The 27,674-nt window shown below is 43.8% G+C and overlaps 1 protein-coding gene across 1 annotated transcript in view; it reads right to left on the bottom strand.

Moving 5' to 3' along the window:
* Positions 1 to 27,674, bottom strand: part of LOC120058622 (metabotropic glutamate receptor 4-like) — a 241,552-nt gene that overhangs the window by 43,654 nt on the left and 170,224 nt on the right. The window contains exon 6 of the mRNA XM_039007381.1: positions 207 to 407. Coding sequence (XP_038863309.1) covers positions 207 to 407 — 201 coding nt within the window. The remainder of the gene's footprint in view (positions 1 to 206; positions 408 to 27,674) is intronic.

Below are 27,674 nucleotides of genomic sequence, written 5' to 3'. Positions count from 1 at the left end.
GAAGGAACAAAGCAAGGGTTTAAGAGTGTTTCAATTGATAAAGCCTATTTACAAATGAATGGTAAGGCATTGTCTTAGAGAGAAATACTGAAGGAAATGCTGATGCCTTTGCCAATATTTGTATAGTGTTTGTGTATTTTTTGTGTGTATCTGCTATCTTGCATATATTCACAGGTGTTTGTAGTTTGTGCATTACAAAAACAAACCTGTAAAGTTGACTTTGCGAATGAACTTGAGCAACATGGTTCCATTGATGGTTTCCATTTTGGAGCAGAGGCCCACATTGCCTGGACAGAGCTCCTTGTGCATGTTGTGTAGGGCATGAGCCATGGCGTAGACTGCGTCGACCACAAACTGGACCTTTCCCTCCTGCTCATAGGACGAGTCCTTCCCGATCCGCTCGTGGTCTAAAGGGACACAAAGATAGGAGTTACTGTTCAATTCAGTCATTATACGTAGCATAACACAAACACTCTTGTAATAACATTTAGTCCAAAGAGAATAAAAGCACTTCTGTATTACAGTGGATCTTAACAGTTTTCGTAAGCAATTAAATTATTGTAAATCCAACTCTACCCTACTATTCAGCAAATAAACTCAGCTAAAAATAGAAACGTCCTCTCACTGTTAACTGCGTTTATTTTCAGCAAACTTAACATGTGTAAATATTTGTATGAACATAACAAGATTCAACAACTGAGAAATAAACTGAACAAGTTCCACAGACATGTGACTAACAGAAATTGAATAATGTGTCCCTGAACAAAGGGGGGGTCAAAATCAAAAATAACAGTCAGTATCTGCTGTGGCCACCAGCTGCATTAAGCACTGCAGTGCATCTCCGACGGTGGGTTTGTGCCCATAGGCGACGTTGTTGCCGGTGATGTCTGGTGAGGACCTGCCTTACAACAGGCCTGCAAGCCCTCAGTCCAGCCTCTCTCAGCCTATTGCGGACAGTCTGAGCACTGATGGAGGGATTGTGCGTTCCCACATCTGCCCAGCATGCCTAAGGCACGTTCACACAGATGAGCAGGGACCCTGGGCATCTTTCTTTTGGTGTTTTTCAGAGTCAGTAGAAAGGCCTCTTTAGTGTCCTAAGTTTTCATAACTGTGACCTTAATTGCCTACCGTCTGTAAGCTGTTAGTATCTTAACGACCGTTCCACAGGTGCATGTTAATTAATTGCTTATGGTTCATTGAACAAGCACGGGAAACAGTGTTTAAACCCTTTACAATGAAGATCTGTGAAGTTATTTGGATTTTTATGAATTATCTTTGAAAGACAGGGTCCTGAAAAAGGGACGTTTCTTTTTTTACTGAGTTTAGTTGGCTTTGTTATTAGTTGCCCTTTGTTTTTACAGCTTCTCAACTTTGACTGTACACTCTGACTCAATGAATTTGACATGGTATGCCCAATAAGACTGCAGTTTTTTAATGTACTGCATAGCAGAACAACCAACCAACCTCAGAGAGTGAAATGGCTGAACAGCACTGATTGCAAGAAAAGGGAAATCAAGCAAATGATAGCCTTTTAGAGTGTTCTGATTGCTTTACTGTCAATCTACCCTTCATACCCATACTTAATTTATTTGGAGCTTGGCAGAAATTAAAGTTGCCAATTACATGCTATTTGTTCCAGACATTAATTAGCGTAACCCTTTTCTACAAATACTAATTATTATTATTTTTTAAATGGTTTAATATATTGTATTATGGTCCAGTTATTTCTGATTGATGAGGAAATTCTCTTAGCATACATTTACATCTCAACACATATCACTGCATTCCAAAACTTTATTGCACTTCGGAATATGTCTGGTATAGACCTACAACTCAAATTAGAGTTCTCTTGAGACAAGAAATCTACATATCTAATAAATATATTTATTTTGGAAAGGTTCCTTTGAAGTAGAAAGAACACAACTGACCGACAGGTCTTGTTAATCTGCCATGTTCTACTATTCATCAGAGATGTGTTAATCAAGGCTAGAGTGTGTGATGGAGGAGGACTGCAAGACAGGCCTAATCATTCTTCAGTATCAATGTAATTAGTTATGACAGGTGTATATTAATCATAGCAGAGGTTGTTTCAATGCTTTGGAAATGTGTTAATCACCATGCAAGGTTTCAATTAACATCCTGGTCCCGCAATTAGCCGCTGCCCTGTCAGCGCCTGCATGGAGAGAGTGACAGTGGTGCAGTCCACTGGCCTTTAATTGGCTTGTCTCAGTTGTTATTATTACAGCGCCAATGAGAAGGAAAAACCACCACCAACACCAGCCAAGGTCCCCACCTTTGGTATTGGGCCTGACTGCTCTATACAACAACTAAGTGAGTTGTGATTCCGTACACAGCATGACTATAGTTTATATTATCAGTATGCCAGACCAGAGGTTTCAGCCATTGAGAAGAGTCTGATGAGAATGAAACACAGATTAGGGTTGCTCTCCTGTCTGAATTATGAACACATTTAACAACGGCTGTGGCATTCGAACTAAATCAACTACATTTTAGAATTTAGAAAATTAAATAAAAACAGACCTATAAGATATTCTGAACAAAGTTTAACATGACTGAAATCATTCTCAGAGGGATGCAATGAGTTCAGTCATATAGCTAATATGAACACTGCCACAGCACACATTTTAATAATAGTCAGTGAAGATCATTAAAAGTTGCATCCTCGTCCTGTGAAATCATTAGCTGAGAACCAAAGTTTGGAGGAGCTAGCTTAGGGACCAAGATAGAGGCAACGTGAAAGCACTGACAGCTGATCCTTATAGTAACAGATACCATCTGCCACACTTTTATCCTGTGTGACAATTCCGCACCATGCTATTCAAGTAAAATCAACAGGGTCGACGTCCTCTGAGGAAGTTCAAACACTCCTAGGCAATGAAAGGATTTTGTCAGATTGCTTACTGATGTTTGATGATTAGTGCTCGTGGAATTAAATAAGTAGACTGGATCATTTCTATGAGTCATGATGGAAATAGGAGATGGGGGGAGTAAACCTATACAGTACTATTTTTCAAAATAATTCTACTTAACTTTAACTATGCCTATACCTCGAAAGTATGTAAAAGTACATATACTGTACATTCATACATTATAATTGTCAGCCTTACACTTAATAAAACAGGTACATAAATGCAAGGCTTATGTATGTTGTGTGTTTTGTGTAACCAAATCCCCTTTTGCCAGTGATAAAGGGGGGAAGCAACATTCCACATAATCAGCCTAGTTCTTTAATGTCCATTTGGAAAGTAGTCTTCGTGTCATGACTTCCGCCGATGTCGGCCCCTCTCCTTGTTCGGGTGGCGTTCGGCGGTCGACGTCACCGGCTTTCTAGTCACCACCGATCCATGTTTCATTTTCGTTTTGTTTTGTCTGTATTACACACACCTGGTTTCAATTCCCATATCACGTTCCTTATTTAACCCTCTGGCACACCTTTCTGTTCTGTCCGTGATTGTTGGTGTCTTAGTGGTTCATGCAGGTGTTATTCTGTCTGTATTTTCCTTATTGGAATATTACTTGCCTTTTTTGTGAATAAACTCAGTTGTTTTGCTCAAACCTGTGTCCTGCGCCTGACTCCGCTACATCTCTGCACCCAATCATTGACACTTCCTGCCTCTGTGTTGGTAACCAGACATTCATTGTCACTGATGAATGTGACTCTGTCACATATTACTCTTGCATTCGCTAAGTAAGGACTCTACTGCCCAGTGTTAATGGCTGTGATACAAATCAATAGGCATTTCCATCTAGGTGATGGCCTCTGAGGTCACTTCTTTCCCCTCTCCCTTTCCCCTCTCCCTCTCCAGACCCATTCTCGAAATTCAGCTTGGCTCTCTCTCTCATCTCACTTTGTCTCTTAATGCCGAATACACTTGTTCCTTGAATGTAAACAAGACATAGAATGTATAAGATAAGAAAAAGGAAAACAGGATGGAGTAATTGATAAGTTGCTCAGCTTTTTGTGTTCTGCATGCCTCATGAAAGGTATACATGGACATTTCTTATCTAAACAGAGGCACTTTGTAACGGCTTTCTTCATCCGAAGAGGAGGAGCAGGGATTGAACCAAAATGCAGCGTTGGAATATGACATACTGATTTATTGAACAAGACGAAAAAACACGAAAACACTTTAACAAACTACAAAACAACAAACGACGTAGAACATAAGAACTTACATATAACGAAGAACGCATGAAACAGGAACAGACTACATAAACCGAACAAACGAACAAACAAACCGAAAACAGTCCCGTGTGGCGCAAGGTACACAGACACAGGAGACAACCACCCACAAACAAACAGTGTGAAAACACCTACCTTAATATGGCTCTCAATCAGAGGAAATGAAAACCACCTGCCTCTAATTGAGAGCCATATCAGGTCACCCTTAACAAACATAGAAACACACAACATAGACTACCCACCCAAACTCACGCCCTGACCGTCAAACACATACAAAATAACAGAAAACCGGTCAGGAACGTGACATAACCCCCCCCTCAAGGTGCGTACTCCGAACGCACCACCAAAAGTCTAGGGGAGGGTCTGGGTGGGCGTCTGACCACGGTGGTGGCTCAGGCTCAGGGCGAGGTCCCCACCCCACCATAGTCAATCCCAGCTTACGTCTCCCCCTCAGAATGACCACCCTCTTACTCCACCCACCTAATTTAAGGGGCAACACCAAGATAAAGGACAGCTCCGGGACAAGGTAGCTCAGGACAGAGAGGTAGCTCAGGACAGAGGGATAGCTCAGGATAGAGAGGTAGCTCAGGATAGAGAGGTAGCTCAGGATAGAGGGGCAACTCCGGACTGAAGGGCAGCTCCGGAAAGAGAGACAGCTCTGGACTGAGGGGCAGTTCTGGATAAATAACAGCTCCGGCCTGAGGAGCTGCTCATGGCTGGCCGACGACTCTGGACGCTCATGGCTGGCTGACGGCTCTGGACGCTCATGGCTGGCTGACGGCTCTGGACGCTCATGGCTGGCTGACGGCTCTGGACGCTCATGGCTGGCTGACGGCTCTGGACGCTCATGGCTGGCTGACGGCTCTGGCAGATCCTGTCTGGTTGGCGGCTCTGGCAGATCCTGTCTGGTTGGCGGCTCTGGCAGATCCTGTCTGGTTGGCGGCTCTGGCAGATCCTGTCTGGTTGGCGGCTCTGGCAGATCCTGTCTGGTTGGCGGCTCTGGCAGATCCTGTCTGGTTGGCAGCTCTGGCAGACCCTGACTGACAAATGGCTCTAGCGGCTCCTGACTGACTAACGGCTCTGACGGCTCGGGACAGACGGGCGGCTCTAATGGCTCGGGACAGACGGATAGCTCAGACGGCACTGGGCAGACGGATGGCTCAGATGGCTCAGATGGCGCTGGGGAGACGGATGGCTCAGATGGCGCTGGGGAGACGGATGGCTCAGATGGCGCTGGGGAGACGGATGGCTCTGGCCGGATGAGGCGCACTGTAGGCCTGGTGCGTGGTGCCGGAACTGGAGTCACCGGGCTAAGGACACGCACCTTCAGGCTAGTGCGGGGAGCAGGGACAGGGCACACTGACCTCTCGAAGCGCACTATAGGCCTGGTGCGTGGTACCGGAACTGGTGGTACCGGGCTAAGGGCACGCACCTCAGGGCGAGTGCGGGGAGAAGGAACAGTGCGTACAGGGCTCTGGAGACGCACAGGTGGCTTAGTGCGTGGTGCCGGAACTGGAGGCACTGGGCTGGAAACACGCACCATAGGGAGAGTGCGTGGAGGAGAAACAGGGCTCTGAAAACGCACTGGAAGCCTAGTGCGTGGTGTAGGCACTGGTGGTACTAGGCTGGGGCGGGAAGGTGGCGCCGGAAATACCGGACCGTGTAGGCGTACTGGCTCCCTTGAGCACTGAGCCTGCCCAACCTTACCTGGTTGTATGCTCCCCGTCGCCTGACCAGTGCGGGGAGGTGGAATAACCCGCACCGGGCTATGTAGGCGAACAGGGGACACCATGCGTAAGGCTGGTGCCATGTAAGCCGGCCCAAGAAGACGTACTGGTGGCCAGATATGTAGAGCCGGCTTCATGGCACTTGGCTCAATGCTCAATCTAGCCCTACCAGTGCGGGGAGGTGGAATAACCCGCACCGGGCTATGCACACGTACAGGAGACACCGTGCGCTCTACTGCGTAACACGGTGTCTGCCCGTACTCCCGCTCTCCACGGTTAGCCTGGGAAGTGGGCGCAGGTCTCCTACCTGCCCTAGACCCACTACCTCTTAGCCCCCCCCCCAAGACATTTTTGGGGTTTCTTCTCGGGCTTCCTTGCTAGCCGCGTACCTTCATATCTGCGGTTTTGAGCTTGATTCTCCGGCTTCCAGCCACGTCTCTTTGCTGCCTCCTCATACCACCGCTCCTGGGCTCTCGCTGCTTCCATCTCCTCACGAGCGCGGCGATATTCCCCAATATGAGCCCAGTGTCCTTTTCCCTCCAATATTTCATCCCATGTCCAGGATTCCTGTGTAGCAGGCCACTGCTCGAATTCACGCCGCTTGGTTCTGGTGTGTTTAAAATGTGTAACGGCGTTCCTCCGCCTCTAATTGAGAGCCATATCAGGTCACCCTTAACAAACATAGAAACACACAACATAGACTACCCACCCAAACTCACGCCCTGACCGTCAAACACATACAAAATAACAGAAAACCGGTCAGGAACGTGACACACTTAATGTTAACAAATGCTGGCTTTGAACAGATAAATAATTTTTTTGTTTTCTCTTGCTGCTGCTATCTGCAGTCTGAATCAGTATTTTCCCAGGCTGGGAGAAGCAATTTAACATCCCTGACAAGCCTTTGAAAGTTTAAGAAGCTTTAATAAAACATTTCCAGTTATGGTCCTGTAAATGTGTGCCATAGGCATACCAATCAAAAAGGGCTGCTCTCACTCACTTACACACTTAAACACTTACACACACACTTACACACACAGACCTCAGCTTTCAGCAATATTTTGGCATTAATGGCACAAATAACTTATGGAATGCCAGGATGAGGAGGCTCTGATAACTGAACAGGGATCTGCTGCTCATTTATGACTTTATCAGGATCTCCATTAGCCAACGCCAATGGTGACAGCTTGTCTTCCTGGGATCCGACAGATAACTAAAAAGACATTACAGACAAAAACACAATTTGCATACATTTAAAATAATAACATGAACATTACAGACATTCACTGTATATATACACACACACACAAGTATGTGGACACCCCTTCAAATGAGTGGTTTTGGCCTTTTCAGCCACACTCGTTGCTGTCAGGTGTATAAATCGAGCACACAGCCATGCAATCTCCATAGACAAGCATTGGTAGTGGAGTGGCCTTACTGAAGAGCTCAGTGACTTTCAACGTGGCACCATCATAGGATGTCACCTTTCCAACAAGTCAGTTTGTACAATTTCTGCCCTGCTATATCTGCCCCGGTCCCCCAAAAAGTTATCGTCTCTCCTCGGTTGCAACACTCACTACTGAGTTTCAAACTGCCTCTGGAAGCAACCTCAGCTCAAGAACTGTTTTGTCGGGAGCTTCATGAAATGAGTTCCCATGGCCGAGCAGCCCCACACAAGCCTAAGATCACCATGCGCAATGCCAAGCGTCAGTTGGAGTTGTGTAAAGCTCACCGCCATTGGACTCTGGAGCAGTGGAAACGTGTTCTCTGCAGTAATGAATCACGCTTCACCATCTGGCAGTCCAACGGTGTCACACCCTGGCCTTAGTTATCTTTGTTTTCATTATTATTTTAGTTAGGTCAGGGTGTGACATGGTGAATGTATGTGTTTTTGTAGTGTCTAGGGTGGTTGTAAGGTTAGGGGGGTTTATTAGAGTAGTTGGGTTTATGTTTAGTATAGAAGTCTAGCGAGACAGATGTCATTAATTGTCTCTGATTGGGAGCCATATTTAAGGCAGCCATAGGCACTAGGGTTTTGTGGGTAATTGTCTGTGTCTATGTGTAGTGTTTGTGTCAGCACTATCTAGATTTATAGCTTCACGGTCGTCTGTTTGTTGTTTTGTTTCGTTTTCCTTCTGAAAATAAAGAGAAGATGTATTTTTCACGCGCTGCGCCTTGGTCCTCTCTCTCTCCTAAAGACGATCGTGACAGAATTACCCACCAAACCCGGATCAAGCAGCGTGACAAGCGGCAACAGGATCAAGGCATCAAGGATTCATGGACATGGGAGGAGATATTAGATGGAAAGGGACCTTGGGCACAACCGGGAGAATATCGCCTCCCTCGTGAAGAGCTGGAGGCAGCGAAAGCCGAGAGGAGGCGATATGAGGAGGCAGCACGGAGGCAAGGCTGGAAGCCCGTGAGTACTACCCAAACATTTCTTGGGGGGGGGGCTAAGAGGTAGTGGGCCGAGGGCAGGTAGGAGACCTGCGCCCACTTCCCAGGCTAACCGTGGAGAGCGGGAGTACGGGCGGACACCGTGTTACGCAATAGAGCGCACGGTGTCTCCTGTACGTGTTCATAGCCCGGTGCGGGTTATTCCACCTCCCCGCACTGGTAGGGCTAGATTGGGCATTGAGCCAGGTGCCATGATGCCGGCTCAACGCGTCTGGTCTCCAGTGCGTCTCCTCGGGCCGGCATACATGGCACCAGCCTTACGCATGGTGTCCCGGTTCGCCTACATAGCCCGGTGCGGGTTATTCCACCTCCCCGCACTGGTCAGGCGACGGGGAGCATACAACCAGGTAAGGTTGGGCAGGCTCAGTGCTCAAGGGAGCCAGTACGCCTACACGGTCCGGTATTTCCGGCGCCACCTTCCCGCCCCAGCCTAGTACCACCAGTGCCTACACCACGCACTAGGCTTCCAGTGCGTTTTCAGAGCCCTGTTTCTCCTCCACGCACTCTCCCTATGGTGCGTGTTTCCAGCCCAGTGCCTCCAGTTCCGGCACCACGCACTAAGCCACCTGTGCGTCTCCAGAGCCCTGTACGCACTGTTCCTTCTCCCCGCACTTGCCCTGAGGTGCGTGCCCTTAGCCCGGTACCACCAGTTCCGGTACCACGCACCAGGCCTATAGTGCGCTTCGAGAGGTCAGTGTGCCCTGTCCCTGCTCCCCGCACTAGCCTGAAGGTGCGTGTCCTTAGCCCGGTGACTCCAGTTCCGGCACCACGCACCAGGCCTACAGTGCGCCTCATCCGGCCAGAGCCATCCGTCTGCCCAGTGCCATCTGAGCCATCCGTCTCCCCAGCGCCATCTGAGCCATCCGTCTCCCCAGCGCCATCTGAACCATCCGTCTCCCCAGCGCCATCTGAGCCATCCATCTGCCCAGTGCCGTCTGAGCCATCCGTCTGTCCCGAGCCATTAGAGCCGCCCGTCTGTCCCGAGCCGTCAGAGCCGTTAGTCAGTCAGGAGCCGCTAGAGCCATTCGTCAGTCAGGATCTGCCAGAGCCGCCAACCAGACAGGATCTGCCAGAGCCGCCAACCAGACAGGATCTGCCAGAGCCGCCAACCAGACAGGATCCGCCAGAGCCGCCAACCAGACAGGATCCGCCAGAGCCGCCAACCAGACAGGATCTGCCAGAGCCGCCAACCAGACAGGATCTGCCAGATCCGTCAGCCAGCCATGAGCAGCCAGATCCATCAGCCAGCCATGAGCAGCCAGATCCGTCAGCCAGCCATGAGCAGCCAGATCCGTCAGCCAGCCATGAGCAGCCAGATCCGTCAGCCAGCCATGAGCAGCCAGATCCGTCAGCCAGCCATGAGCCGTCTAGCCAGGATCCGCCAGAGCCAGCCAGCCAGGATCCGCCAGCCAGCCAGGATCCGCCAGAGCCAGCCAGCCAGGATCCGCCCTTCAGCCTGGTGCTGCCCCTTATCCTGGTGCTGCCCCTTATCCTGGTGCTGCCCCTTATCCTGGTGCTGCCCCTTAGTCCGGTGCGGCCCCTTAGTCCGGTGCGGCCCCTTAATCCAGTGGGGTTAAGTTGGCGGGTGGTCAGTTGGAGGAGGCTACGAAAGCGGGTAGTGACTATGGTGGGGTGGGGACCACGACCAGTACCAGAGCCGCCACCGTGGACAGACGCCCACCCAGACCCTCCCCTAGACTTTATGCTGGTGCGCCCGGAGTTCGCACCTTAAGGGGGGGGTTATGTCACACCCTGGCCTTAGTTATCTTTGTTTTCATTATTATTTTAGTTAGGTCAGGGTGTGACATGGTGAATGTATGTGTTTTTGTAGTGTCTAGGGTGGTTGTAAGGTTAGGGGGTTTATTAGAGTAGTTGGGTTTATGTTTAGTATAGAAGTCTAGCTGTGTCTATGGTTGCCTGAAGGGTTCTCAATCAGAGACAGATGTCATTAATTGTCTCTGATTGGGAGCCATATTTAAGGCAGCCATAGGCACTAGGGTTTTGTGGGTAATTGTCTGTGTCTATGTGTAGTGTTTGTGTCAGCACTATCTAGATTTATAGCTTCACGGTCGTCTGTTTGTTGTTTTGTTTCGTTTTCCTTCTGAAAATAAAGAGAAGATGTATTTTTCACGCGCTGCGCCTTGGTCCTCTCTCTCTCCTAAAGACGATCGTGACAAACGGACGGATCTGGGTTTAGCAAATGCCAGGAGAATGCTTCCTGCCCAAATGCATAATGTCAACTGTAAAGTTGGTGGAGGAGGAATAATGTTCTGGGGCTGTTTTTCATGGTTTGGGCTGGGACCCTTAGTTCCAGTGAAGGGAAATCTTAATGCTACAGAAAAGTGAGGTCCATAGAGAAATAATTTATTGAGATTGGTGTGGAAGAACTTGAGCTGTCACGATCGTCATAATAAGCGGACCAAGGCGCAGCGGGATATGAGGGCATCTTCTTTTATTAGAGATGACGAAACGAACACTTTTACAAAACAAAACAACAAACGACCGTGAAGCTACAAACGTTCAACATAGACAATTTCCCACAATCACCTAAAGTCTATGGCTGCCTTAAATATGGCTCCCAATCAGAGACAACAATAAACAGCTGTCTCTGATTGAGAACCAAACCAGGCAACCATAGACTTTCCTAGACCTCTCTACTGAACACAACCCCATACTCAACCCCCTAAACAATACACACACCCTAAACTAGAAAAAACACACAAACATCCCATGTCACACCCTGACCTAACTAAACTAATAAAGAAAATCAATATAACAGAGGCCAGGGTGTGACATGAGCGGCCTGCACAGAGCCCTGACCGCAACCCCATCTTTGAGATGAATTGGAACGCCGACTGCGAGCCAGGCCTAATCGCCTAACATTAGTGCCCGACCTCACTAATGCTTTTGTGGCTGAATGGAAGCAAGTCCCCGCAGCAATGTTCCAACATCTAGTTGAAAGCCTTCCCAGAAAAGTGGAGTCTGTTAAAGCAGCAAAGAGGCGACCAACTCCATATTAATGCCCATGATTTTAGAATGAGATGTTGAACGAGCAGGTTTCCACATACTTTTTGTCATGTAGTATATATGACAAAACTGTAAATATTGCAACTGTAAATTGCAACTGCAAATATGTATATATATATATATATATATAAATATTTACAGTTGCAGTCGGAAGTTTACATACAATTAGGTCAGAGTCATTAAAACTCGTTTTTCAACCACTCCACAAATGTCTTGTTAACAAACTATAGTTTTGGCAAGTCGGTTAGGACATCTACTTTGTGCATGACACAAGTAATTTTTCAATTTTTTTGTTTAGAGACAGATTATTTCAGTTATAATTCACTATATCACAATTCCAGTGGGTCAGAATTTTACATACACTAAGTTGACTGTGTCTTTAAACAGCTTGGAAAATTCCAGATAATGATGTCATGGCTTTAGAAGCTTCTGATAGAATAATTGACATCATTTGAGTCAATTGGAGGTGTACCTATGGATGTATTTCAAGGCCTACCTTCAAACTCAGTGCCTCTTTGCATGACAACATCGGAAAATCAAAAGAAATCAGCCAAGACCTCAGAAAAAAAATTGTAGACCTCCACAAGTCTGGTTCATCCTTGGGAGCAATCTCCAAACGCCTGAAGGTACCACGTTCATCTGTACAAACAATAGTACGCATGTATAAACACCATGGGACCACGCAGCCATCATACAGCTCAGGAAGAAAACGCGTTCTGTCTCCTAGAGATTAATGTTCTTTGGTGTGAAAAGTGAAAATCAATCCCAGAACAACAGCAAAGGACCCTGTGAAGATGCTGGAGGAAACAGGTACAACAGTATCTATATCCACAGTAAAACGAGTCCTATATTTACAGAACCTGAAAGGCTGCTCAGCAAGGAAGAAGCCACTGCTCCAAAACCACCATAAAAAAGCCAGACTACGGTTTGCAACTGCACATGGGGACAAAGATCGTACTTTTTTTTAAATTTCACTTATAATACCGTTCAAAAGTTTGGGGTCACTTAGAAATGTCCTTCTTTTTGAAAGAAAAGCTAATTTTTTGTCCATTAACATAACATAAAATGGATCAGAAGTACAGTGTAGACATTTTTTAAGTTGTAAATGACTATTGTAGATGGAAACGGCTGACTTTTAATGGAAAATCTACATAGACGTACAGAGGCCCATTATCAGCAACCATCAGTCCTGTGTTCCAATATTACGTTGTGTTAGCTAATCCAAGTGTATCATTTTAAAAGGCTAATTGATCATTGGAAAACCCTTTGCAATTATATTAGCACAGCTGTTCTGATTAAAGAATCAATAACACTGGCCTTCTTTAGACTAGTTGAGTATCTGGAGTATCAACATTTGTGGGTTCGATTACAGGCTCAAAATGGCCAGAAACAAAGATTTTCTTCTGAATCTCTTCAGTCTATTTTTGTTCTGAGAAATGAAGGCTATTCCATGCGAGAAATTGCCAAGAAACTGAAGATCTCGTACAACGCTGTGTTCTACTCCCTTCACAGAACAGCACAAACTGGCTCTAAACAGAATAGAAAGATGAGTGGGAGGCCCCTGTGCACAACTGAGCAAGAGGACAAGTACATTAGAGTGTCTAGTTTAGGAAACAGACACCTCACAAGTCCTCAACTGGCAGCTTCATTTAATAGTACCCACAAAACACCAGTCTCAACGTCAACAGCAAAGACGCGACTCCGGGATGCTGGCCTTCTAGGCAGAGTTGCAAAGAAAAAGCCATATCTCTGTCCAGTGTCTGTGTTCTTTTGCCCATTCTTATTAGTGGCCTGTCTCAGACATTGCTTTTTCTTTGCATATATATATATATATATATATATATAGTACCACTCAAAAGTTTGGACTCACCTACTCACTCCAGGTTTTTCCTTTATTTTTACTATTTTCTACATTGTAGAATAATAGTGAAGACATCAAAACTATGAAATAACAACTATGGAATCATGTAGTAACCCAAAAAGTGTTAAACATATCAAAGTATATTTTATATTTTACATTCTTCAAAGTAGCCACCCTTTGCCTTGATGACAGCTTTGTAAACTCTTGGCATTCTCTCAACCAGCTTCAGCTGGAATGGTTTTCCAACAGTCTTGAAGGAGTTCCCACATCTACTGAGCACTTGTTGGCTGCTTTTCCTTCACTACGCGGTCCAACTCATCCCAAACCATCTCAATTGGGTTGAGTTCGGGTGATTGTGGAGTGCAGGTCATATGATGCAGCACTCCATCACTCTCCTTCTTGGTCAAATACCCCTTACACAGCCAGGAGGTGTGTTTTGGGTCTTTGTCCTGTTGAAAAACAAATGATAGTCCCACTAAGCTCAAACCAGATGGGATGGCGTATCGCTGCAGAATGCTGTGGCCGCCATGCTGGTTAAGTGTGCCTTGAAGTCTAAATAAATCACTGACAGTGTCACCAGCAAAGCACCCCCACACCATCACACTTCCTCCTTCATGCTTCACGGTGGGAACCACACATGCAGAGATCATCCGTTCACCTACTCTGCGTCTAACAAAGACACGGCAGTTTGAACCAAAAATCTCACATTAAGACTCATCAGACCACAGGACAGAGTTCCACCGGTCTAATGTCCATTGCTCGGGTTTCTTGGCCCATGCAAGTCTCTTCTTCTTATTGGTGTCTTTTAGTAGAGGTTTCTTTGCAGCAATTCAACCATGAAGGCCTGATTCACACAGTCTCCTCTGAACAGTTGATGTTGAAATATGTCTTACTTGAACTCTGTGAAGCAATTCTGTGATTTATTTAGAATTCAAGTCACACTTAACCAGCATGGTACAACAACACACTGCAGCAATATGCCATCCCATTTCATTTGCGATTAGTGGGACTATCATTTGTTTTTCAAGAGGACAATGACCCAACACACCTCCAGAATGCCAAGTGTCATTCAAACCCTTGAATGAGTAGGTGTGTCCAAGCTTTTAACTGGTGCTGTAGTTAATGGTAGATTCTGGAACAGGAATACAAATCTTGGGAGGACATTCATTTTAATAGTTTCAATTCTTCCTGTTATTGTTAAAGGTACTTTGTAGGTCCTGTTTAAGCTGGTTTTCCAGTGTTCCAAAGTTATCCTGATGTAGTTTCGTCAGATCTTGGGAGATAGTAATCCCTAAGTATTTCAGTTTATTTTGATCTCATTAAGTTGAAACTTAGTTTTGATGTCTTGGGATTTTGGTTGACCTACCGTCATTGCTTCTGATTTCCCTGTTTTTAGTCTGTACCCAGATACGGCACCGTAATGCTTTATTTCATCCGTAGTGCTGGGAACTGACTGAAAAGTTCACAAAAGTTCAATGTTTGACATGTTTCAAAGATGAAAGGCCATGACACCCTTTCAAAGGCTTTCTTTGCTTCTAGAGTTGGCATAAGCGGTTGATGTTTTTTCTTGAGAGCGTGTTCCAATGCATTAAATATTTGCCTAGTATTATCGGTCAGGAGTCTGCTGGACACAGAACCCGTTTGATCAAAGTTTATGATATCTGGGATTACATTATTTCATCTATTTGCAATAATTGATGTAATACATTTTTGGTCACCGTTCAGCAACAATATTGGTCGATACGATATAAATTATGCTGGATTTTTACATTCTTTATGCATAAAGGTAGAAATAGATGAGATCCAGGCTGGCGCGTATTCTCTGTTGTTGAGGGCCTAGTTGAGGACTTTGTATAAGAAAGGTACTATGTCTAGTTTGAATTCCTTATAGAATTCAGTCAATCAGGCACGTGTGTGTGTGTGTGTGCGTGTGTGTGTGTATGTCTGTGTGTGTGCGTCTGTGTGTGAGATGTGGGGCTGAGGCTGCTGACCCGGAAGCTTGGCTCTATCACTCCTCCCAGTTTTTAGTAGGGAGAGTGGACAATGAATCTGTCGTAGCGTATGTAAGCAATGTCCCCACGCTCTCTGGCAATTGCATTGCATTCCCCTACCACTGTTGGCTTCTCATCTCAGCTTTTAATCTCAGCATTTTGTTCCCTCACCAAAGAGACAGTTTACAAAACACTCAAGAAATATAGAAGAACAATGCATTGCAGATAAGTCAACTATCATAGCAGTTTTCCTTTTGTATTCACGAGGAGCAACTATTGTTTTTTTTTTACAAACTACGAAGAAGAATACCGTAAATGAGGCACATGGCAACACATGTCAGGGAGTTGCTGTGTGTATAAATGCCTGCAGTGCTCAACCTGAAAGTAACTCCATTACCAAGTTATGATCGGAACTGCTAAAAGTTATACTGAAACACATCGTTGACTGCAATGTGTTTCTAACACAACATCCTAGCACACTATCCACTACCGACAATGGTCCTATACCAGTGGACTGATAGGTGCCTACTAGCTGCTGCTCAAAAGTAAACAAGATATTTTCACTGATTGTTGTCACATCTAACCCAGCATTACGTATTTTTCTTGTATCAAACAAAACCATTTTGCACAGCTTTACAGTAATACATCCTGGATCAATATAACTTTGATACTCTCTTGGTTGCATATAAAATGAAAATCCTCATACAGCACTGTAAATTGACAACCAGCATGGTACAACAACACACTGCAGCAATATGCCATCCCATTTCATTTGCGATTAGTGGGACTATCATTTGTTTTTCAAGAGGACAATGACCCAACACACCTCCAGAATGCCAAGTGTCATTCAAACCCTTGAATGAGTAGGTGTGTCCAAGCTTTTAACTGGTGCTGTAGTTAATGGTAGATTCTGGAACAGGAATACAAATCTTGGGAGGACATTCATTTTAATAGTTTCAATTCTTCCTGTTATTGTTAAAGGTACTTTGTAGGTCCTGTTTAAGCTGGTTTTCCAGTGTTCCAAAGTTATCCTGATGTAGTTTCGTCAGATCTTGGGAGATAGTAATCCCTAAGTATTTCAGTTTATTTTGATCTCATTAAGTTGAAACTTAGTTTTGATGTCTTGGGATTTTGGTTGACCTACCGTCATTGCTTCTGATTTCCCTGTTTTTAGTCTGTACCCAGATACGGCACCGTAATGCTTTATTTCATCCGTAGTGCTGGGAACTGACTGAAAAGTTCACAAAAGTTCAATGTTTGACATGTTTCAAAGATGAAAGGCCATGACACCCTTTCAAAGGCTTTCTTTGCTTCTAGAGTTGGCATAAGCGGTTGATGTTTTTTCTTGAGAGCGTGTTCCAATGCATTAAATATTTGCCTAGTATTATCGGTCAGGAGTCTGCTGGACACAGAACCCGTTTGATCAAAGTTTATGATATCTGGGATTACATTATTTCATCTATTTGCAATAATTGATGTAATACATTTTTGGTCACCGTTCAGCAACAATATTGGTCGATACGATGTAAATTATGCTGGATTTTTACATTCTTTATGCATAAAGGTAGAAATAGATGAGATCCAGGCTGGCGCGTATTCTCTGTTGTTGAGGGCCTAGTTGAGGACTTTGTATAAGAAAGGTACTATGTCTAGTTTGAATTCCTTATAGAATTCAGTCAATCAGGCACGTGTGTGTGTGTGTGTGCGTGTGTGTGTGTATGTCTGTGTGTGTGCGTCTGTGTGTGAGATGTGGGGCTGAGGCTGCTGACCCGGAAGCTTGGCTCTATCACTCCTCCCAGTTTTTAGTAGGGAGAGTGGACAATGAATCTGTCGTAGCGTATGTAAGCAATGTCCCCACGCTCTCTGGCAATTGCATTGCATTCCCCTACCACTGTTGGCTTCTCATCTCAGCTTTTAATCTCAGCATTTTGTTCCCTCACCAAAGAGACAGTTTACAAAACACTCAAGAAATATAGAAGAACAATGCATTGCAGATAAGTCAACTATCATAGCAGTTTTCCTTTTGTATTCACGAGGAGCAACTATTGTTTTTTTTTACAAACTACGAAGAAGAATACCGTAAATGAGGCATATGGCAACACATGTCAGGGAGTTGCTGTGTGTATAAATGCCTGCAGTGCTCAACCTGAAAGTAACTCCATTACCAAGTTATGATCGGAACTGCTAAAAGTTATACTGAAACACATCGTTGACTGCAATGTGTTTCTAACACAACATCCTAGCACACTATCCACTACCGACAATGGTCCTATACCAGTGGACTGATAGGTGCCTACTAGCTGCTGCTCAAAAGTAAACAAGATATTTTCACTGATTGTTGTCACATCTAACCCAGCATTACGTATTTTTCTTGTATCAAACAAAACCATTTTGCACAGCTTTACAGTAATACATCCTGGATCAATATAACTTTGATACTCTCTTGGTTGCATATAAAATGAAAATCCTCATACAGCACTGTAAATTGACAATGTGTGCTAGATTCGGCAGTTTTCAACAGGTTTAGACAATCTGGTCTCCTCACAGTTGGCTGACGTTTATTGGATGATAAAGGAAGAAAAGAGGAAGGCAGTGACTGGACACTGGGTTTCATGTGTTGCTTGGCAGACTGGAGAGTGCCTGCTGTGGACCACAGCCAAAGCTGCAGATGAAGATTAGACCTTTGTGTCTTTGTTTATCGTTCATCCAGGGACAGCATCACGGTGGGCTTTGAGAGTTTAAAAGAAAAAGACGAGTCAGAAGAGGCTAGGTGATGTGTTCTGACTAAGCATACACACATCATTCCACTAAATTAAGGCTGGTGTCTTTTGCTACGTAATTAATTTGCTCAGAGCCAGAAAAATACTGGCTATATATACAACATTTTGTTCGTTATGTATGTTCTGCTATTATTACACTTTCTTGTCGAAAGAAATACAATGGATTTTAATATTTTGCATATTGGAATGTTTCAGAAGCGAAAAAGAGAGAGAGAGAGAGACAGAGGGGAGGATCTTGAATGACATCTTGAATGTTTTTAATACAGTGGTAGCAAATGAAAATCTTATCTAGCTATGTAGCATATTTTCTGTCTTGTACTGTTTTTACATACCCTTCATTCCATTGAAGAGTTAGAGGTTGTCATCGACTAATGCCAGAGGCTTTACTCCTGTTATGGACTTGACTAGTAAACTCTTGACAGTAAGATACTGTATGACATTAATGTCTAACATAAATCCTTTGGTGTTTCTTCTTAAAACGTATTGGGCTAATTTGACATTAAAGGCCATTTCATACAAGCAGTGCTAGTTGGAAGCATTAAGCTTCAAAACACAACTACAGAATAATAATTAGACTGTCGACTGACTTTGATGAGTGCCGACTCCACTGACGCTAAGGCAGAAACGCATTGATGTGTTCTCCCTGTATGGGCAATAGGTAATGCCCATTGCCTTCTGATGTGGATTTATACTGTATGTTTGTCAGTAATCATTAGTGGTAGACTTTCTTTCCCAAGAAAGTGTCAGTTTGAAATTGCTTCTTTTGACTCTAAATGACTGCCTTTTGTCCCAGAAGGAGAAATATATTGTTGTGTGTTGTTTAATTAAACACTGAAATGGTGTAAAGACGCAGCCAGCAAAAAAAATCCAACCATCAGAAACCCAACCATTCACCTGACACATAATTTCATGGGGAATATTACATTTTCAAGAGTAGAGCTAAATCAAGCGTGGTATATGGGTGACTTCAGTTGTGCATAATGGCAGTTGGGAGTCACTCTCTGCTCTTTCCACAAGTATATTTGGAACCCTGCACTTAATTGAACATGAAAGGCTCTTGTAGGTTCAAGTGAGCTGGTGCAACCACTGCACTGTCTTTAATGTATAAGGCTATCATATAGCAGGGTGATTATTTCCTCTCATTAAGGAGAATTGGCCTCCTCTCCCCTATGCTCAAAACAGACAGACTACAGTTCCTGTCATCATCGCCTGAAAATACATTTCCAGTCATGTAATGAACTCACCCTGGCTATAGGAAACTGTTACGATCAATGGCCTGTGAAAGAGTGTGCATGTTCAGTTATTGTGCTGTGGTGGTTACAAGTAGAAAGGCTGAATTGCTGACCGCAATTCAAATGGTGGCTACAATCATGGACATTGTGTTTCAGACTATAGAAAACCAGCTCAATGCCATTTTTTTCTTCTGAGGAAGGGTTTATTTTTGATCTGTCACATCAGTGAAAAATGTTGAGTCAAGAGACAAAAAGATGCACCAAACCCAAATATATATATAAATATATATATATAAACATTGCTTGATCATGGAAGCGGAGTTTCAGCAAGAGCGTGGCCTCAGCCACTCAATCAAATAACCCACACATAACTCTCCTTATTCTCCTCCATCTGCTGGCCTTGATGACTCATGTCCACTGGGATGGTGAGCAACAGGGTGAGTCAGTCAGTTAGTCAGTCATGTTTGCTTGACTCTTCACTGCACCCTGAAAGGAGGCCTCACCTTGGACTGACGTCAACGACAGTGCTTAATTTGTCAATCAGGAGGTGCCGAAGCGAAATGTGAGCGCCAGACGGTGGTACCAGTACCCCCAAAAAAATCTATTTTAAAGTAACGCATTTCGTGCATATCATGGCATTTGCGTAGTGGCATAGAGCCATAGAGTAGAGGCATTTACAGAAGTGGCACACATGGAGAAAAAGATTTGTGGACTAGGGTCCGGGAAAAATGTGGCCTTTAATGAACGCATTTCATGCAATTCTACATCATTTTACATGACTGGAGACTTTGGCATAATCCTTTTTAATGCCAAGTTGAAAACATGGGAACTCGGAACTGGGAAATCTCTGACTTCCAACATCAGTGCTTTCAAGACAACTGGGAACTCAGGAAAAAATTTGCTCAGACTGGGAAATTTTGTTTTGAATGGCCACCCAAATCAGAATTCCAAGTCGGGAACTCAGGCCTCTATCTAGAGCTCCAACTTTCCATCCTGAAGATCACTGACACCATGATTCAACCTCGTTTTTACCCAAGTTCCCAGTTGTCATGAAAGCACCATAATATCACACAAATGATTGAAATGGCAGGCTACTGTACTTTGACACTGACATACTGAGTATCTGAGATCAATAAAAATGATCTTGTCTTGAATCCATCAATAGCCTAGGCCTAGGTGTGTGGAGACACATATTGTAGGCTACAATATGAGGAGGAAATTATAGTACTAAAAATGATTTCCAGTTTCACTGACTCACCCAATGATGCGCAGCTCACTCGCTGGTGATGGCCGATGTGCTCGTGCCAAAAGCCCCTCTCTCTGTTGCTTTACTTTGTAAAACAATAGGCCTATTTGGAAGTTAATAAAATATTTTGGTAGCCTTCAGCAGACATATTATTATTGGAAAGTATTCTCTTTTCAGCAGGAGCCATTTGCTTTCCAATCTGTGTTTCCAGCGATTGTCTTTGAAATATTGCGAAAGGCCTGTTTTGTCTGCATGCTGTTTGTTCACTGACAGATTTGCAGCGTGTTCCCGACTGTAGGCTATTCCTTGTTATTGGTCTACACTCCACAGATAGGCAAAGATTTTTTTAAAGAAGCTTTTGATCCTCTGTGGCTAAATGTATATTCTTTCTCATGGTGTAGTAGGCTATTATGAATGATTTCATTTATTTCTGAACAGACAGCAGTAACTCTATAACTTTGGCAAATGTATTTCAGAGCCCTTCCAATGGCTATGATTCTATAAGGAAATAAATGCTGGAGAGGTGAGATGCAGGCTCATTCATGTCTATCAGAGCAGAGAGAGGGAGAGAGATCATAGAAAGTGTATCTCCTTCCAGTTCTGTGACAGTTAAAGGTGTGCTTCACACACAGCCATGCGTTGGCCTCAAGCATAGGTTAAAATGTTGTGAGGGGGTAGGATAACTAACGAAGAGGCAACTTGAATTAACTTTGATTGCTTTTATTAGAATTTTTACATTGCAAAAAGTTACAATTATTTTTCATGCCATGAGAGGTACCGGATCCGGTCAAATAAGTCCCGGAACAAAACAGTCCAAAAAGGAGAGGTGCCGGATCCTGGTCTTGCAGGATCCAGCACAAATTAAGCACTGGTCAGCGACAAGCATCGCACCTGACAGAGCTGCAAGTTCCGTAGTCCCAGAGCTCTGGGTGTTCCAGGCACATTATTTACCGAAAAGGTTGTTTTATCAAAGAAATGCCACAGGCTGATTAAGGTAACGCACTATCTGAATGAACAAACTGTGGCAGACATATGTGCTCAAATTGGAATAATGGTAAAAATGTGAAATGCAATGAGTCAAGGTGTTGTAGAATCAAAATGGGACAGCAACATCAGACCTGTGAGTAGATCTCACCAGAAAATGGCTGTATTGAACATGTGACAATGCACAATGTTCTGCACAATAAATGACAGGGGTCCATGGTTTCACAGAGCAAACCGGTCTATTAGAACTCCCATTAACAGTTGAGCATTCTTCATTGTTATCCATGCAGAGATAATCTGAGGAAAATCTCATGCCACGCCAATGTGCGCAGATTCATTTGCTCACGAAATAGATGTTTGTTTGTTTCCAATTTGTCCCCATTCTCACATACTGTGTCAGGTGATCAGCCATGGCCGAGAATGGCTTCATTTCTTTAGGTTAGCCTGTAATATGTTGGCTCTGTGGTTATGTTCACTAGATAAGACATGATTGTGTGATGGACTGTATCTGGTCCCACTGCTGGAGCTCAACATACAATTTGGTCTCATTATTTGAAACCTCTTTGAGCGAACACATTTTTAGCAATGTTGGATATATACAGCGAATATACTCCAAATGCTGCTGCAAATACCAGACAGAGCCAAAACATAGAGGACATGATCTAGTCAAAACTATGGTTTCTATACTGTAATCCTCTCCTAGAAGTGGTTGTATTTTCACATGTGAAATAGCTGTTTTCACATGTTGAGTTAAAATGTCATCCGTGAAACCATCTTTTCACATATTCAATTTAGAGTAAAACCACCTTTTCACATGTGAGGAGAATAACCTGTTTTTCAACTCACGTGTGAATTGCAGTTTCACATGTGAAATTTGCGGTTTCATATGTTTAAAACTTTCACATGTGAAAATCGGATATGAAATTCTCCCTTTCACATGTGGAAATGCAAGTTCACATGTAATAAAAACATTCACATGTGAAAATCTAAATCTGAATCACACAAGAACTTCCACAAGTTATTGTTTTTAACATGTAAGCTTGCAAAGGTTTTCACATGTGAAACTGCAAATTAGATTTTTACTTGTGAAATGCTCACATTCACATTTGGAATTGCATGATTGGGTTAAAATGTTACTCTCCTCATATGTGAAAAGATGGTGTTAACATGTGGCAGTAGCAGGTGGAATTAAGGTGACCACATCTAATAAACCCAAATGCGGGACAAGGAAACGATTTGCAGGACATTCACGGAACAGTGGACAGAAAACATTTTCTTGGGGCAAGATCACGTTCAAATGGCAAAATAGTTCTGCTGTTTGAAGGTCACTGCCTGTTAAAGGGGCAATACTTAGTGTCATGCCCTGACCATAGAGAGCCTTTTATTCTCTATGTTGGTTAGGTCAGGGTGTGACTAGGGTGGGTTATCTAGGTTGTTTTATGTTTATGTTGGCCTGGTATGGTTCCCAATCAGAGGCAGCTGTTTATCGTTGTCTCTGATTGGGGGTCATATATAGGCAGCCATTTCCCCACTGGGTTTTTGTGGGATCTTGTTTTGAGTCAGTGCATGTGGCACCTCAGTACTGCACGGTCATTGTTGGTTTCTTGTTTTTTAAAGTTTCACAAAATAAAAGATGTGGAACTCAGAGCACGCTGCGCCTTGGTCCGTTTATTCTACAGACGATTGTGACACTTAGTTGCTACATCCATTTTTGGACTTATAGTACCAGTAAAAAGTTTGGACACACCTACTCATTCAAAGTTTTCTCTTTATTTTTACTATTTTCTACATTTTTAAATAATAATGAAGACATCAAAACTATGAAATAACATACATGTAATCATGAAGTAACCAAAAAAGTGTGAAACAAATCAAAATATATTTGAGATTCTTCAAAGTAGCCACCCTTTGCCTTGATGACAGATTTGCACACTCTTGGCATTCTCTCAACCAGCTTCATGAGGTAGTCACCTGGAATAAATTTCAATTAACTTCTTGCGACTACAGGGGGTGCTGTTCCGAATTAGCATTTTGTCGTCTCCAAATTAAACTGCCTAGTACTCAATTCTTGCTCGTACAATATGCATATTATTAATTCTATTGGATAGAAAACACTTTCTAGTTTCATACAACGTTGGAATTATGTCTGTGGGTGACCCAGAACTCTTTCTACAGCGAAATCCATGACAGACAGTGAAAGGTCTGAGAGCGAAGCTCTGGTTTCAGATCAGTTTTTAAGGTCTCTGTGTATCCTATGGAACGACACGAACTGCACCCGCCTTCCCCTGGATGTCAGTAACCAATGAGAAGTGGAATGGGCCTTCTAGGTAGCTCTCAGAGGTTATAAAAGACCAAGGAGTGAGAGTAGCCCCCCTTTCGACGCTCGCCCTTACGCAGGAAGGGACCTCCGGATGCCATTTTCAAAGGCTCGGTTATCAACGTGAAATGTATCCGTCTGTAATTTAATTCGATATAGGAGTTAGAAACATCATAAGGTAGTTAATTTAAACCGTTTTATAGCAATTTATATCCGTTTAGTGCGATTTTGATGCATTTCTATGTGAAGCACCGGGCACGTTTCGGGGTCCCGGTCGAACGTTAGCGGGCATTTCGACGGACAAAGGACATCTTTCGACCAAAAGAAGATTAGACCCAAGAAAGAATACATTGCCCAAGAATCTGATGGAAAATCACCTCATAGTAAGTAATATTTAATATGATAAATCGTTGTTCTGTCGAAATATTTTAAACGCATATTTCGCCATTTTGTTTTCTATCCCTTCGCTTGGCGAACCCTGTATTGCACAGTAAGGATAATTTTAGAAATGTAAATCAGCGATTGCATTAAGAACTAATTTGTCTTTCGATTCCTGTCAACCCTGTATTTTTTAGTCAAGTATATGATTAGCTATTGATTAAACTAGATCACTCTGAAAGATGGCGACCGACTTTTCCATGCTGGTTTTGCTACCATCTTCATTGTATAACCACGGTTTTTTATGGCTAAATATGCACATTTTCGAACAAACAATATATGTATGTTGTAATATGATGTTACAGGAGTGTCAACGGAAGAATTCTGAGAAGGTTAGTGAAAAAATTAATATCTTTTGGCGATGATTACGTTATCGCTCTTTGGCTTGAATTGATGCTCTGGTATTGTTTGCACATGTGGTATGCTAACTTATCGATTTATTGTGTTTTCGCTGTAAAACGCTTAGAAAATCTGAAATATTGTCTGAAATCACAAGATCTGTGTCTTTCCATTGCTATGCTTTGTCTATTTTTATGAAATGTTTTATGATGAGTAAATTGGTCATACACGTTGCTCTCTCTAGTAATTCTAGTCCAGTTGTGACTGTGGGTGCAATTGTAAACTGTGATTTCTACCTGAAATATGCACATTTTTCTAACAAAACCTATCCTATACCATAAATATGTTATCAGACTGTCATCTGAGGAGGTTTTTTCTTGGTTAGTGGCTATCAATATCTTAGTTTAGCCGAATTGGTGATAGCTACTGGTGGAGAGAGAAAATGGTGGACAAAGGAAAAATGGTGTATTTTGCTAACGTGGTTAGCTAATAGATTTACATATTGTGTCTTCCCTGTAAAACATTTTAAAAAACAGAAATGATGGGGTTATTCACAAGATCTGTATCTTTCATCTGGTGTCTTGGACTTGTGATTTAATGATATTTAGATGCTACTATTTAATTGTGACGCTATGCTAGCTATGCTAATCAGTGTGGGGGGGGTGGGGGGTGATCCCGGATCCGGGATTGATACTCGTGAAAGGTTAACAGGTGTGCCTTGTTACAAGTTAATTGGTGGAATTTATTTCCTTCTTAATGCGTTTGAGCCAATCAGTTGTGTTATGACAAAGTAGGGGTGGTATACAGAAGATAGCCCTATTTGGTAAAAGACCAAGTCCATATTATGGCAAGAACAGCTAAAATAAGCAAAGCGAAATGACAGACTATCATTACTTTAAGACATGAAGGTCAGTCAATCTGGAAAATGTCAAGAACTATGAAAGTTTCTTCAAGTGCAGTCGCAAGAACCATCACGCGCTGTGATGAAACTGGCTCTCATGAGGACCGCCACAAGAAAGGAAGACCCAGAGTTACCTCTGCTGCAGAGGACACGTTTATTAGAGTTAACTGCACAGAGTTCAAGTAACAGACACATCTCAACATCAACTGTTCAGAAGAGACTTTGTGAATCAAATCACATCAAAGTTTATTTGTCACGTGCGCCGAATACAACAGGTGTAGACCTTACAGTGAAATGCTTACTTACAGGCTCTAACCATTAGTGCGGGGGAAAAAAGGTGTGTGTGTGTGTAAGGTAAGTAAAGAAATAAAACAACAGTAAAATTACATTTGAAAATAAGAGTAGCAAGGCTATATACAGACACCGGTTAGTCAGGCTTATTAAGGTAGTATGTACATATAGGTATGGTTAAAGTGACTATGCATATATGATGAACAGAGAGTAGCAGTAGCGTAAAAGGAGGGGTTGGCGGGTGGTGGGACACAATGCAGATAGCCTGATTAGCCAATGTGCGGGAGCACTGGTTGGTCGGGCCAATTGAGGTAGTATGTACATGAATGTATAGTTAAAGTGAATATGCATACTGTATATGATAAACAGAGAGTAGCAGCAGCAGCGTAAAAGAGGGGTTGGGGGGGGGGCACACAATGAAAATAGTCCGGGTAAGACTCCTGTTCAGGAGGGTAAAAACTGTTGAGAAGCCTTTTTGTCCTAGACTTGGCACTCCGGTACCGATTGCAATGCGGTAGTAGAGAGAACAGTCTATGACTGGGGTGGCTGGGGTCTTTGACAATTTTTAGGGCCTTCCTCTGACACCGCCTGGTGTAGAGGTCCTGGATGGCAGGCAGCTTTGCCCTTTACTGGGCCGTACGCACTACCCTCTGAAGTGCCTTGCGGTCGGAGGCCGAGCAATTGCCGTACCAGGCAGTGATTCAACCGGTCAGGATGCTCTCGATGTAGCAGCTGTAGAACCTTTTGAGGATCTCAGGACCCATGCCAAATCTTTTTAGTTTCCTGAGGGGGAATAGGCTTTGTCAGGCCCTCTTCAAAACTGTCTTGGTGTGTTTGGACCATTCTAGTTTGTTGTTGATGTGGACACCAAGGAACTTGAAGCTCTCAACCTGCTCCACTACAGCCCCCTTGATGAGAATGGGGGCGTGCTCGGTACTGTTTTTCCTGTAGTCCACAATCATCTCCTTAGTCTTAGTTACGTTGAGGGATAGGTGGTTATTCTGGCACCACCTGGCCAGGTTTCTGACCTCCTCCCTATAGGCTGTCTCGTCATTGTCGGTGATCAGGCCTACCACTGTTGTGTCGTCTGCAAACTTAATGATGGTGTTGGAGTCGTGCCTGGCCATGCAGTTGTGGGTGAACCGGGGTACAGGAGGGGACTGAGCACGCACCCTGGGGAGCTCCAGTGTTGAGGATCAGCATGGCAGATGTGTTGCTACCTACCCTCACACCTGGGGGCGGCCAATCAGGAAGTCCAGGATCCAGTTGCAGAGGGAGGTGTTTAGTCCCAGGTTCCTTAGCTTAGTGATGAGCTTTGAGGGTACTATGGTGTTGAACGCTGAGCTGTAGTCAATGAATAGCATTCTCACATAGGTGTTCCTTTTGTCCAGGTGGGAAAGGGCAGTGTGGAGTGCAATAGAGATTGCATCATCTGTGGATCTGTTTGGGCAGTATGCAAATTGGAGTGGGTCTAGGGTTTCTGAGATAATGGTGTTGATGTGAGCCATTACCAGCCTTTCAAAGCACTTCATGGCTACGGACGTGAGAGCTACGGGTCTGTAGTCATTTAGGCAGGTTGCCTTTGTGTTCTTGGGTACATGAACTATGGTGGTCTGCTTGAAACATGTTAGTATTACAGACTCAATCAGGGACATGTTGAAAATGTCAGTGAAGACACCTGCCAGTTGGTCAGCACATGCCCGGAGCACACGTCCTGGTAATCCGTCTGGCCCCGCAGCCTTGTGTATGTTGACCTGTTTAAACATCTTACTCACGTTGGCTACGGAGAGCGTGATCACGCAGTCATCCGGAACAGCTGATTCTCTCCTGCATGCCTCAGTGTTGCTTGCCTCGAAGCGAGCATAGAAGTGATTTAGCT

Source organism: Salvelinus namaycush, chromosome 14, assembly GCF_016432855.1.
Source record: "Salvelinus namaycush isolate Seneca chromosome 14, SaNama_1.0, whole genome shotgun sequence".
Lineage (NCBI taxonomy): Eukaryota > Metazoa > Chordata > Actinopteri > Salmoniformes > Salmonidae > Salvelinus > Salvelinus namaycush.
The sequence above is the reverse complement of the archived record's forward strand: the minus strand, read 5'-3'. Positions and strand labels throughout refer to the sequence as shown.